The sequence below is a fragment of the Pteropus alecto genome, unplaced genomic scaffold (genome assembly GCF_000325575.1).
Source record: "Pteropus alecto unplaced genomic scaffold, ASM32557v1 scaffold106, whole genome shotgun sequence".
Lineage (NCBI taxonomy): Eukaryota > Metazoa > Chordata > Mammalia > Chiroptera > Pteropodidae > Pteropus > Pteropus alecto.
This window is the reverse complement of record NW_006442103.1, coordinates 11086296-11100322: the sequence shown is the minus strand read 5'-3', so window position 1 is coordinate 11100322 and position 14027 is coordinate 11086296. Positions and strand designations below refer to the sequence as shown.

The 14027-nt window shown below is 35.2% G+C and overlaps 1 protein-coding gene across 1 annotated transcript in view; it reads right to left on the bottom strand.

The window, feature by feature from the left end:
* Positions 1 to 7171: 7171 nt before the first annotated feature.
* CD53 (CD53 molecule) overlaps positions 7172 to 14027 on the bottom strand; it is a 25289-nt gene continuing 18433 nt past the window's right edge. The window contains exons 6-8 of the mRNA XM_006919625.2: positions 9538 to 9618; positions 8396 to 8479; positions 7172 to 7627 (exon numbers count right to left, since the gene is read on the bottom strand). Of these exons, the coding sequence (XP_006919687.1) occupies positions 7556 to 7627; positions 8396 to 8479; positions 9538 to 9618 (237 nt within the window). The 3' untranslated portion in view covers positions 7172 to 7555. The remainder of the gene's footprint in view (positions 7628 to 8395; positions 8480 to 9537; positions 9619 to 14027) is intronic.

The window sequence follows — 14027 nt, the reverse complement described above, 5'->3', positions numbered from 1 at the left end:
CCTGGAATAGATCTCATTTGGTTATGGTTATGATCATGTTAATGTATTGTTGAATTTGATTTGCTAATATTTTGTTCAGGGTGTTTGGATATGTGTTCATCATGATATTGATCTGTATTGTTCTTTTTTTTTTGTAGTGTCCTTGTCTGGCTTGATTACTTTCTATAATGGTATTCTTTGATTCCTTTCTCTTTATATTTTGAGTATCTACTATAACTTTTTGCTTTGAGGCTTACATAAAATATGTTATATTTAAACAATCTTTTTAAATATGAAAAAAGCATATAAAAACTCTGTATTTTTACACTCTCCCCATTTTATACTTTGATGTCACAATTTATGTCTTTTACACTGTATATCCATTAACAAATTATTGTGGCTATAGTTACTTTTTAATGTTTTTGTTTTATACATTTATGTATTTTCTCGTTATTAATTAGAACCCTTTTGTTTTAGCTTGGAAAATTTCTTTAACATATTTGTAAGGATGATCTAGTGGCGATGAACTTATTCAGTTTTTATTTGTCTGGAAAACTCCTTATCTCTTCTTCAGTTTTGAAGCCCTTCCCATTTTGCCAGATAGTGTATTCTTTGTTGGCAGTTTTTTCTTTCAACACTTTGAATACATCATTCTACAACTTTCTGGGCTGCAAAGTTTCTGGTGAAAAATCTGCTGTCATTTGTGGGGTTCCCTTGTGAGTAACAAGTTGTTTTTCTCTTGCTGTGTTTTATAATTCTCTCCTTGTCTTTAACTTTCGTAAGTTTAATTATAATGTGTCTTGGTGTGGGTTTTAGGATTCATTTCATTTGGAACTCTCTGGGCTCCCTGGACCTGGATGTCTTTATCTTCCCCTGGGTTAGGGAAGTTTTCAGCCATTATTTCTTTTAAATAAGCTTTTTTTCCCCTTTCTCTCTCCCTTCTCCTTGTGGTACCTCTGTAATGCATATTGTGCTTCATGGTGTCCCATAAATCCCATAAGCTATTTTCACTCTTTTTTATTCCTTTTTCTTTATTCTCCTCTGATTGGATGAATTCTACTTCCTTTTCTTTTAAATTTCTGATCCTCTCTTTCACTTGATCTAGTTTGTTGTTGAACTCCTCTGTTGATATTTTTGGTTCAAGTTATTGTATTTTCAGCTCTGTGATTTCTCTTTGAAGCTTTTGAATATTTTCTATCTCTTCACCAAAATTTTTCCTTTGTTCTTTTATTACTCTCCTAACCTCAGCGAACATCTTTATGGCTATCATTTTCAACCATCTATTGGATAAATCACTTATCTCCATTTCATTAAGATCTGTTTCTAGAAATTTATCTTCTCCTTTTGTTTGGTACATATTCCTTTATTTCTTCATTTTCCTTGATTTCCTGTGTTGTTTTCTGTACATTAGGTAAAACAGCCACCTATCTCAATGTTGATATAAGTTTCGTATAGGAAATGAATCTCATTGATCAGCCTGGTCTGAGCTCCTAGTTGTCTCTCAAACTTCTGTGATTATCCAAGCCTCCTTCTTTATTTTCAGTGGCTCCCAATAGTTTAGGAGTGACAAGACACATCAGTTCCAAAAGGAAAGATTGCACTCTGTACCTAAATGCATGCTGATTAGAAACTGGACCCTCAGGTAGCAGCTGGGAAAGTACATGTTAAAGTCCCTGCAAAGGAGAAACTAGGTAATGGCCATTTTACCTGCTCCTTTTGTGCTAATCTAAGGTGTATAGCCGTGGATGGCACGGGGGTGTGCTCCTGCACTTGTTAAGAAGTGTTTCTTTGTTTCTTAAAGTCCTATGAGACTCATGAATGCAAGGCCCATTGACTATGAGAGCCAGTTGTTCCAATGACCCATCCCTCGAGTGGGACCCAAAAATGCCGTGACACCAGATGCGTATACAAGCTCCTTTCAGGGCGATACTGTTGACTTAGTTTTATTATTAGGTCAGACTGGAAGGAGAATATGGAACAGGTGTCTACCTGCTTTCTCAGTCTCTGGGGAGAATCACAGCCAGCTCCTACTGCCTGTTAAATTAAAAACCTGGCCTTGGGCAGCAGTTTTTAAAGTATACAGATAAGCTTCTTTCAGAGAAAGACTGGGAGATGTATGATTTGCCTGCTCCCTTTCCTCTAAGCCTTGGAGGATAACCTGTTAAGAATTGTTTCTTTGTTTGCTATAATTCTGTGGGACTCCTGAATGGAAGCCCCTTTGGTTAGAAAGCTAGGTGATCCAGGGACACATCTCTTGGGTGGAAGCTGTGGAAGCTGTGGCACACATGCGTGTACAAGCTTTTTCCAGTTAGATACTAGTAATTTGGAGTGAGCTGGAGGGAAAAGGTAGGATAGACATCCACTATCTTCTCTGGACTCTGGGGGAGGATTGCAGCCAGTCCCTAGTTCCTGCAATGTTGGAAATCTGGCTCTCAGACAGTAGCTTTTAAAGTATGCTGATAACTTTCTTTCAGGAACAAACTGGGAATTGGGTGATTTTTTCTGCTCTCTCTGTACTGAGCCTTGTGGGAGAGACATGGTGAGTGCTCATGCACACATTAAGAATTACTTCTTTGTTTGCCATAGTCTTGTAAGTCTCCTGGACACCAACCCCATTGAGTTTTAGAGATAGCTATTTGGGGAGCCTCTCTCACTGGTAGTATTCTTAAAAGTTGGGGCCCAGACTTTTGTGGGGCTCAAATCCTTAACTCCTTGAGGAGAATCTGGGAGTTGGGTACTTTTCCTGTGTATCTGTGTTTCAAATCTTTCCTTTTTCTTATAAAGACACTAGACACCAAGTTTAGGACACACCCTAAATCTAGGATGATCTCATCTCAAAATCATTAACTTAATCACATCCGCAAAAACCCTCTATTTCTAAAAAAGGTTATATTCACAGGTACCAGGGTTTAGGATTTGGACATACCTTTTTAAGAACACAATTCAACACACTACAGCTACATTCTGATTAATTTCCTCATACAAATCTTCCTGTTTATTAATCTCTCTTTAGTTGTATTGAATCAGCTGTTAAACATATTCATTTCTAAAATTTTAATTATTATATTTTCAGTTTTCAGAATATTTAGTCTTTGTTTCTTCTCTGCACACAGTTTAAAGCTTTTTTTAACTTTTGTATGTAGAAAAGCATGGCTATTTATATTTTGGGGTTCTTACCTATCATTTGTTGTTTTTCTTGGTTTATAGTACCTCGTTTGTTTTTTTGTTCATTTTTTAATTTAAATCTATTGGGAGTAACATTGGTTAATAACATTATATAAGTTTCAGGTGTACAACTTTATAACACATCATCTGTGTATTCCATTGTGTGCTCACCATAAAAAATCTAGTCTTTTTTCATCACCATATATTTGATCCCCTTTACCCTCTTTATCCTCTTCCTACCACCTTCCCCTCTGGTAACCACCATCGTGTTTTGTCTGTGTTTATGAATATGTTTGTTTGTTTGTTGCTTTTTGTTTTATATCTCACATATATGGGTGAAATCATATGTTTCTTGTCCTTTTCTGTCTGACTTATTTCACTTAGCATGATATTCTCAAGATCCATCCATGTTGTCGCAAATGGCAATATTTCCTCTTTTTTATGGCTGAATAGTATTCCATTGTATGTATGTACCACATCTTCTTTATCCAATCATCAGTTGAAGAACACATCGGTTGTTCCTACTTTTTGGCTATTGTAAATAATGCTGCAATGAACATAGGGGTATATATATCTTTATGAATAATTGTTTTTTAATTTTTAGAGTAGATACCCAGAAGAAGGATTGCTGGGGCATATGGTAGCTGTATTCTTAATTTTTTGAGGAACTTCCATACTGTTTTCCATAGGGACTGTTCTATACATTCCCACCAGCAGTGTATGAGAATTCCCTTTACAAACAATACCTCTAATAAAGGGCTAATATACAAAATATATAAAGAATTCAATACACACACAAAAAAAATCAATCCAATTAAAATATGGGCAAAGGACCTGAACAGACCACTTTCCCCAAGAAGAATACAGATGATCAACAGACATGAAAAAATGTTCAGCTCTGCTAGCTATGAGGGGAATGCAAATCAGAACCACAATGAGGTAGCACCTCATACCTGTTAGAATGGCTATCATCAAGACAAAAAATAACAAATGTTGGAAAGAATGTGTAGAAAAGAGAACCCTTGTACACTACTCATAGTGCCTTGTTTTCTCATGCATTTAGTGTGTTTTGACTATGAATACCTCAATTTAATTGAAAATTTGCTTTTTGAGATTCATGGAGACCTGGTATTAGGTTGGTTCCTACAGAAAATGTGTGTATTTTGTTTCTGCCAGAGCCTGGGATAAATTTTTGTTTTGGACTACTTTAAACTAAAATTTTAGTTTGAGAGTTTGAGGATGATTCAAACACTATAAATTTACACTTAAAGTCAACGTGATAGCTAGATTATGGATTCAACATCTTAAGGGTGCTTCCTTCTTCTGTTAGATTGCCAAGTTTTAGATAGATTTTTATTTAATCTTTGGTTAAAAAGGGGTGGTATTTCTAATTCACTTTTATACTAAAGTAGAGCCCTTTGGGGGTTTCTGTCCTATAAGGGAAAAGATCTCTATGTAGACTCCCCACCTTAAGCAGATACTGAAATTTGCCTGCTGTACTCCATGTGCCATGAGGCCATGAAAATATACCGAAGTTGACCTTGTTTGGCAAATGCCCTCAAATTTCTCTTACTTCTCTGGTTGACACCATCAGTGGGTCTCTGGCTTGAGTATTTCTTATTTTCTTTCTAGCACAATAGTGGTCTTAATAAAATATTTTAAAGCTTTTATCTAGCATTTTAATTGTTTATAGTGGGAATTTAGCCTACTAATATTGTCCGCTGTCTTATCAGAAACAGAAGTATTTCTTTTTGAATATATGATTTCTATTATTTTAGAAAATTTTCTATAACACCTACATTAAAAATAATTGGCCTATTTTTTAAATCATATTTTGTCATGGGCTTTAAAATCTTAACTTCTAGTATGGCCCAATTTTTATTTATAGTTAATTTCTATCTTTTTCCCTCTCTTTTTCTAACTTGATTAGCCCAATGATTAATAAGGCAAATAAGTAGCTGATTAAAATAACATGTGATAGGATCTATAAAGTTTCTATGAGTGTGTTATGGACATACTTGTTAAGATTTAAATGAAAAGATATCTGGAAAGCTCTCAACATACTGGCTCACATTTGGAAACACCTTAGTAGATATTCACCTTTGTAGTATTAGGAAAAACTTCCTTAAAGAAAGCAGAGGGTAGAAATTGTCCAGAGAAAGAGATCAGTGGATGAGTGGGAAAAATTGAATAGTATAATGAAGCCAAGAGAAACTGGCTTCATTATACTAATAAACTTTAATATAACTTAAGTATAGAATAAGAGTGAGAATGGCAATAGGTGAGACCGGAGAGCTAAGAGCAGGACCTATCATGTTGGGCATTGTAGACATAATAAGGAAGCTGGACTTTATCCTAAGAGAAACATAGTTATTGAAGAGTTTCAAGCAGGAAAATATCTTGATTATATTTATGTTTTAGAAATATTATTTTGGCTGCTGTATGAAGAATAGTTTAGATGGGGCCAATAGTGAGTACTAGGAGAAAAGATAGTGGGCTGTTGAAGGAATACAGGCAAGAAATAAAGTGAGCATAATAAATGGATTTGATATGTTGCAGATGAAGCCTTAGAACTTCATGACTGACTGGATATCGGGAGTGAAAGACAAGCTAGAGTTAAGGACAAAGCCCGGGTTTCTAGCTAGAGCAACTGGGTGGATGTGCTATCACTCACTAATTTGGAGAATAAAGAGGAGGAGCATATTTGGAAGATACAATATTACATTTCATTTTGTACACATTGTATGTGAGATACTTTTGATACTTGTGATACTCATGAGAATGTCTCCTATGAAACTTCTTTGCCTCAGGAAAGTGCAAAAGATGTAGGTTTCCCTATAAACTGCTACCAAAATGACCGATTTTCCTTAAAGGGAAGTGGGAGATCTTACATAATACTTTGAGAATAGAAACCAATTCTTTCATTCCTTTCTTTGATTTCTCTACATTTAGCTTTGTATTCGATATGCTCTGATCTTTTGATTTACAAGATGTGATTATCATACAGACAATTTAATTTAGCTTAGAATATTCAATTTAGCTTCTCCCAATCCAACAAACATGGTATGGTTGGCCACTTCTAAGATAGCCCCCAGTGATCTCCACCCCATAGTACACACACTTTTGTGTAATTTACCTTGAGTGTGAGTTTAACTTTTCAACTTACTTCTAAGGAATATAATATGGTAGAATTGATGTAATAGTATTTCTGATTTAGGTTATAAAAGGACTATGGCTTTTTGGGGTGCTGTGTTTCATGCTCTACCTTAAATGTCTTGCTATGGGGAAAGCCAGCTACCATGTCATAGCAGCCCTGTTGAAAAACACATGTGGCAAATAACTTATTCTTACCAAGAGCCAAATGAGAGAGTTTGAAAGTGGATCCTTGTCCAGTTGAGCCTTGAGATGACTTGCAGCCCTCGCTGACATCTTGATTGTAGTTATGTGAGAGATCATGAACCAGAATCACCTAAATAAGCTCTTCCCAGATTCATGACCCACACAAACTGTGAGAGTTTTGGGGTAATTTGGTATGCAGCAATAGATAACTTATATTCTTGATTTGCTGGCAAGGCAATCAGTCAGAGTCATAGAAAGTGTAATGAGATATAAGTATGGGAATGTAGCAATTGAGATCACATGCAATTTTATTTATTAAAGAGTTAAAGTAGTACATTAACAAAACTTTATGTGATAGAGAAATAATACCTGAACTCTTCTGAATGTGATTATCAACTAAACTACCAGAGATACCAGTCTGCTGAGTTCCTCCACAGTTATGTAAATCAAAGGCTAAGAGGTTGGCTGAAGTCAGGATATGAACAACTGAATAGTTTCTTCTGGAAAGACTTAAAATGAAGCAATAATACCGTTTTATAAAGAAATTGAAATGAAACTTCACTCTTTGGCAAGAAGAGTACTACATCATTTCTGTAGCTAAGTCTCCCAAGTCTAATGTAAACCAAGGATTATGACAATGATCCAGTAAGTCTGGCCCCAGAGCTCCCTTCAGCTTGTCTCTTGCTTGACTTTGGAGAATGAACTGGGAATGATTTAGAGACTAGAGACTTGTTTGACAATAGGAAAATGAAAAATCTCAAGTCCTGGACCCATCCTTTGATCTCGAGCCATTAGTGCTGTAGATTCTCTCATCCTCTTGTGTCTGAAAAATGCTCAGGTATTAGTGTCACTACCTTGAGTGACATGGCTGATACCTTGAGTAGGTAAATGATTGTCTTGTTTCCTGAGATGGGAAGTGCCTGGCCAACATCCTCTTCTTTGGTTGTATGAGACAGGGACCAAAATGGGAAAATGAGAATTGGACAAAAAATTCAGTCCAGGAAGTAATCTTACAGGGCTTCCGGTTACAAGTGGTTTTAGAACAAGTCTTTCCAGCAAAGACTATAGCAGGTCACAGCCCTAGGGCTTGGCTGGTTTTATCAATCTGGCAGTTCAGAGTCAGTGCAAAGGACATCCCCAACACCTGAAAAAAGAGTTGAAAAAATATGAGGTCTTTATAGGAGGATCCATCTCTCCCACAACCCCTGTGATCAGCCCCAAAGTAAAAGAAAGTATCCTTTACACTGAGACCACCCTTCCTGCTATCACTTCCAATTCCTTCTCAGGTATTCTGTCCTTTAGTTTTAGAATGGCAGTGGGGAGATAAGTGGGGGCAAAGATGGCAAGACAATGGAGTACAGAGTGTTGGGATATCTTTTGTCTCCTTAAGAAGTCCTTAAGAAGGCTTAAGAGGCTCTGCTGCTGGTGTAATCACATTCTGAACACTTTATGCAATGAATCAACTCTACCCATGTCTTAGGCCTCCTTGATTTCTAAGCAGGGGAAAATTGTTTCATTCTGAGTTCCTTGATTAAATCTTAGCTATTCTGTGATATATCACATGAAAAAAAATCATACAAAATGATCCCCAATTAATTCTTGACTTATCAAACTAAGCAGAGAAACAACAAAGAAATTGATTATAATTTTCATCACCAACTCCTGCTTAACGTACAAGGCCAATTTTTCAAGTGGAATGTTTTATCCATCACGTGATTTTCTCTTAGGAATAAGTTGACCAGATAGATCTTATAGCGTATTTTCTGTATGCTTTAAGTTTGTAATAACATTATTTTCTACTTGACTGAGGGAGCTCATATTTATTGAGCATATACTATATATCTGATAATGTTCTAAAACCTTTTATGACTTAGCTCATTTAATTCCCAAAGTTGTATGGTTAAGCTCTTACCTGGATCACACATACACAGATAGTGATGATGCCAATATATAGGAAATTGGAATGAAACCACAGTTTTGCTTTTATATAGCAACCCTAGAAAAAAATTACAAGTACAAATAATATCGCTATATTATTCAACTTTATCAAATGTTTATTTGGGAACATAGTTTGTATTTTGCCTTCTGCCAAGAGACTTCGGCCAGGTATTATATTTTTATTTTCTTTACATTAATAAAGAAACTGGTGTAAAGTAGAGAATATTAAACTAGACTTTTCTGCTGGTGTTACCATTACAGTGGCACCTAAAGTAGAAGTCTTAGATTCTTACACACTGAATTCAGCTAGCTCCCAAAAGGTATGTCAGCAGCAGATGTCCTTATGTTCTTTGAACATTTACTTCTGAATCAGTGTTAACAAATGGGAATATAAGTTATGCAATGCCAGGATTGGTTGCATTTCAGCTTCTGCCTCAAAAGCCAGTAAATCTATCATGGCCCGACCAAGCTCCAGGGCAGTTGCTGGTTGGTAGGTATCCTAGTCTTTCTTCACAGACCTAAAAAATTCCAGAGATTTCCAAACACCCCCAAGAGAGAGTAACATGGGGTAACAGGGGCTTGGTCAAGTTGGAAGATGATTTTGGCTTTTTCTCTGGGTCTTTAGTGGGCACGTTGTTTCAGCAGTTTCACCAATCTTCTCTCTCCCAACTCCTCACTCCTTCACTTACGATTCATTTCACTAAGGGGCTAGATGCTGCCATCTCCAAGGAAGGAGAACAGAGAAACAGGTAGAAGAAGAAGCTTTTATACCTCAACCTTACAAATTTCACTTTCAACCATAAGGAGACCCACTTCTTACTCAAGAAGAATCTAGACATAATCCTCTGCCTCTATTGCTTAAACTTTTCCCTTCTAATATAATAGTTTAGGGCAGCAAGATTCCTAATGATGTCTCTAGTCTAAATGAGCTTGCTCCTTTTTAGTTCTGATTTGTCTAGCTATCTGCATTGTCTCTGTGGTCTCTATTTTGTTCAGGATTCCCTGTTTCTAGATGGGAGGACCAGGTCCAGTAGGACTGGAGTTTCTAAGGCAATTAAAAGGTTATTTAAAGAGGCCAATAACAGAAAAGTTGCCCGCCCGCCCCCTACAAATTACCTTAACTTGTGGATCAGAAGGGCAAGATGCTGGTGGGCTGCCGGTCCAATCACTTGTGCCATTTACACCACAACATTGCAGCTGAAAGCCAAATGCCACAAAAATGTGATTGTTAGAAAATTAACAGAACGAAAATTGTGGGCCTTGAAGAAAAGATGGGCCCTTCACATCTGATTCTATAGCAGAATTTGTCTGACCACTAGAGCTCCTTAGAACAAAGTGCTTTCAAATCCATTATACCATTTTATTCATATGGACTCTTTGAAGTAGAGAGAGCAAATTTAATTCTTTCACAATTTACAGATCAAAAATTAGGCACACATGAGACTTTATAATGAAGGTATTAAGCTGACCATACCTAGACCCACCAACCAGTCTTAAAATCACAAAAAGTAGGACAATCAGACATTATATGCCTGCTTACATGAAGTAACAGGAAATATCAGCTATACTAGTCTCACCACAAATGGAACCTGCATTAGGCTTCCAGATTCATGAGTATGGGAGATAAAGACTCTCTGACACTAAAATATCTTGTGGAAGAAACTAGCCAGATCTAGAAACTGGGCAATTCTATAGAATGAGCAATCTAATTTCTTTCCATAAATAAATAGCATGAAAAAGAGGGATACCATTATAAATTAAAAGAGATTTAGAGAGACGTATCACCCATGTGTCCTTGTGTAGATCTTGATCTGAAGAAACTATTTAAAACTAATATTTTAGGTAATTAGGAAAATTTTATTATAGAGAATGTATTAGTAACATTAAGGAATTACAAAATTTTAGGTGTATTAAAAAGAAGTTATTTTACAGGAAGGCTAAACAACACACTTCTAAAAAACACATGGTCAAAGAAGAAATCTCAGGAGAAATTTTAAAATATTTTGAAGTAAATGAAAATGAAAATACAACTTATAAAAATTTATGGGATAAAGCAAAAGCAATGTTTAGAGAAAAATGTATTTCATTAAATGCAAATATTAGAAAAGAAGATCTAAAATCAATAAGTGTCCACCTTAAGAAACTAGAAAAAGAGCAAATAAAATCCAAAGTAAGAAGAAGAAATAGAAATTAAAGCAGAAATCAATAAAATTGAAAATAGGAAATCAAAGAGAAAATCAACAAACCAAAATGTGGTTCTTTAAAAAGATCAATAAAAGCAATAAATTGCTAGCCAGGCTAAGTAAGAAAAAAAAGAGAAGACACAAATTACAAATATCAGAATAAATACTATGAACAACTCTACACTACGAATTTGATAACCTAGATGAAATAGACAAATTCCTTGAAAAATACAACCCGCCAAACCTCATACAAGAAACAGGTGATTTGAATAGGCCTATATCTATTTAAAATAGAATTAATAATATATAACTTTGCAAAACAGAAAGAACCAGGCCCAGATGGGTTCACTGGTGAATTCAGCCAAACATTTATGGAAGAAATTATACCAATTCTCTACAATCTCTTTCAGAGATAAAAGCAGAAAGAATATTTTCTAACTCATTCTATAAGGCCAACATTACCCTAATATCAAATCAGACACAGATATTACAAGAAAAGAAAACTAGAGACCATTGTCTTTTATGAACATAGATGTGAAAATTCTCAAAAAAAAATAGCCAATTGAATGAAAAAAGGTATGAAAAAAATTATACACCATGACCAAATGGATTTATAGTGTTTCAACACTTAAAAATGAATAAGCCCTAGCGATCTGCTGTATAACATTGCACCTATAGTCAACAATAATGCATTCTTAAAAATTATTCAGAAGATAGATCTAATTTAAAGTGTTCTCCTCATAATAAAATTGAACCAAGACTGATTCAACATTGGAAAATCAATTAATGTAATCTCTTTCATCAGAAGACTAAAAAAGAAAAATCACACAATTATATCAATAGATGCAGAAAAAGCATTTGTCAAATCTAACACCTATTCATAATTAAAAAAAAAACACTTAAAAAAGTTAAAATAGAAGGGAATTTGCTTAACTTGATACACAAAAATAATCTACAAAAGCCCTACAGTTAGCATCATACTTAATGGTACGAAGCTTTTCCACTAAGATCAGGTACAAAGCACTCCTTTTTAACATCATGCTAGAAGTCCTTTTTAATACAATAAGGCAAGAAAAATAAATAAAAGGTATACATATTAAGAAAGAAGACATAGATATATGTAAATAGAGAAACATTCCACGTTCATGGATAGGAAGGAAGACTCAATATTGTCAATATGTTTTAGGTTCTCCACAATTTTATCTACAGATTCAATGCAATCCCAATCAAAATTCCAGCAAGTTATTTTATGAATATCGACCAACTAGTTCTAAAATTTATATAGAAAGGCAAAAGACCCAGAACAAGCAACACAATATTGAAGGGAAAGAACAAAGCTGGAGAACTGATGCTTCCCAACTTTAAGACTCACTATAAAGCTACAGTAATCAAGACAGTGTGGTATTGGCAAAAGAATAGACAAATCAATAGAATAGAATAGAGAGTTCATAAATAGGCCCGCATAAATATAATCAACTGATATTTGACAAAGGAGCAAAGGCAATACAACGGAGAAAGATAGTCTCTTCAACAAATGGTGCTGGAACAACCAGACATCCACATGCAATAAATTGAATCTAGACAGAGACCTTATACCCTTCGCAAAAATTAACCCAAAATGGATCATAGGCCTAAATTTAAAACACAAACCTGTAAAACACCTAGAAGATAACATAAGAGAAATCTTAGATGGCCTTAGATATAGAGATACCTTTTTAGAAACAACACCGAAGGCATAATCTATGAAAGAAATAATTGATAATCTGGACTTCATTAAAATTTAAAAATTCTGCTCTGCAAAAGAAAATTTTAAGAGAATTAGAAAACAGTCCACAGACTAGGAAGAAATGTTAGCAAAAGACACATTTGAAAAAGGACTTACCCAAAATATACAAAGAACTCTGAAAAATCGACAATTAGAAAACAAACAAACTGATTATAAAATAAGCCAAAGACCTTAACAGACACCTCACCAAAAAATATATACACATGGCACGTAGCATATAAAAAGATTTTCAACATCGTATGTCATCAGAGAATTAATTGCAAATTAAAACAACAAGATATCACTGTACCCCTATTAGAATGCTCAAAATCTGGAAACTTGATACTAACTGCTGGTGAGGATATGGAGCAAGAGGACCTTTTATTTTTTGCTGGTGAGAATACAAAATGGTACAGACATATTGGAAGACAGTTTGGAAGTTTCTTATAAGACTAAGCATACTTTTATCGTATGATCCAGTAACCATGCTCCTTGGTATTTATCTGAAGGAGCTGAAAACTTGTGCACCCTGCTGACCCGCAAAACACAAATTGCTTGTGGATGTTTGTAGTAGCTTTATTCATAATTGCTAAAACTTGGAAGCATCTAAGATGTCCTTTAGTAGGAGAATGGATAAATAAACTGTGGTACATCCAGACAATGGAATATTATTCAGTGCTAAAAAAAAAAATAATAATGAGTTACAAAGCCGTGAAAATGCATGGAGGAATGTTAAATGCATATTACTAGGAGAAAAAAAAGCCAATTTGAAAAGGCTGCATACTGTATGACTCCAAATATATGACGTATTGGAAAAGGCAAAACTATGAAGACAATAAAAAATATCAGTGGTTTTCAGGGAGGAGGTAGGAGGAGAGATGAACAGGGGGAGCATAGAAAATTTTAGGGTAGTGAAACTATTCTGTTAGATTCTATAATGATGGATATATTTCATTATACATTCTTCCAAATGCGTAGAATGTACCATGCCCAAAGTGAACCCTAATGTAAACTATGGACTTTGGGTGGTAATTATGTGTCACTGTAGGTTCATTCTTGGTTTGACAAAAAGTATCATTCTGGTGAATGATGTTGATAATGGGGGAGCCTGTGCATGTGTGGAGGCAGAGGGTATATGCACCATTTCTGTACCTCTCTCTCATTTCTGTTGTAAACCTAAAACTTCTCTAAAAATAAAATATTTTAAAAAATAAAGTCTTTATATTTAATGGGTGAAAGGATATGATGTCTAGTATTTGCTTCAATATATTCTAGCAAAAAAAGCCTAGGGGATTATGAAATGACATTGGCAAAATGTTAACTGTTAAAGCTGGGTAGTACGTACTTGGAGATTCATTTTGTTATTATTCTCCTTACTATTGTATATGCCTGAAAACTTTATAATAAATAAGCTTCTAAGCTAAATTTAAAAAATAGAGAATTGAGGATTCAGAGAGGTTAAGTGACTTTCCCAAGACCACCGAATCCTGGTCTCTGGGCTCTAATTCCTTCACTATTTCTTCTACTCCACACTAAGCAGGCCTGACAGGGCCACAGGGACTCCATGTAGTCATAGTGGTATTGTCTGAGACACAGACTACACCAGTGGCAGGCTGGGTCCCTGACCCTTCTTTATCCCCTAACACACCAAGGCAGGA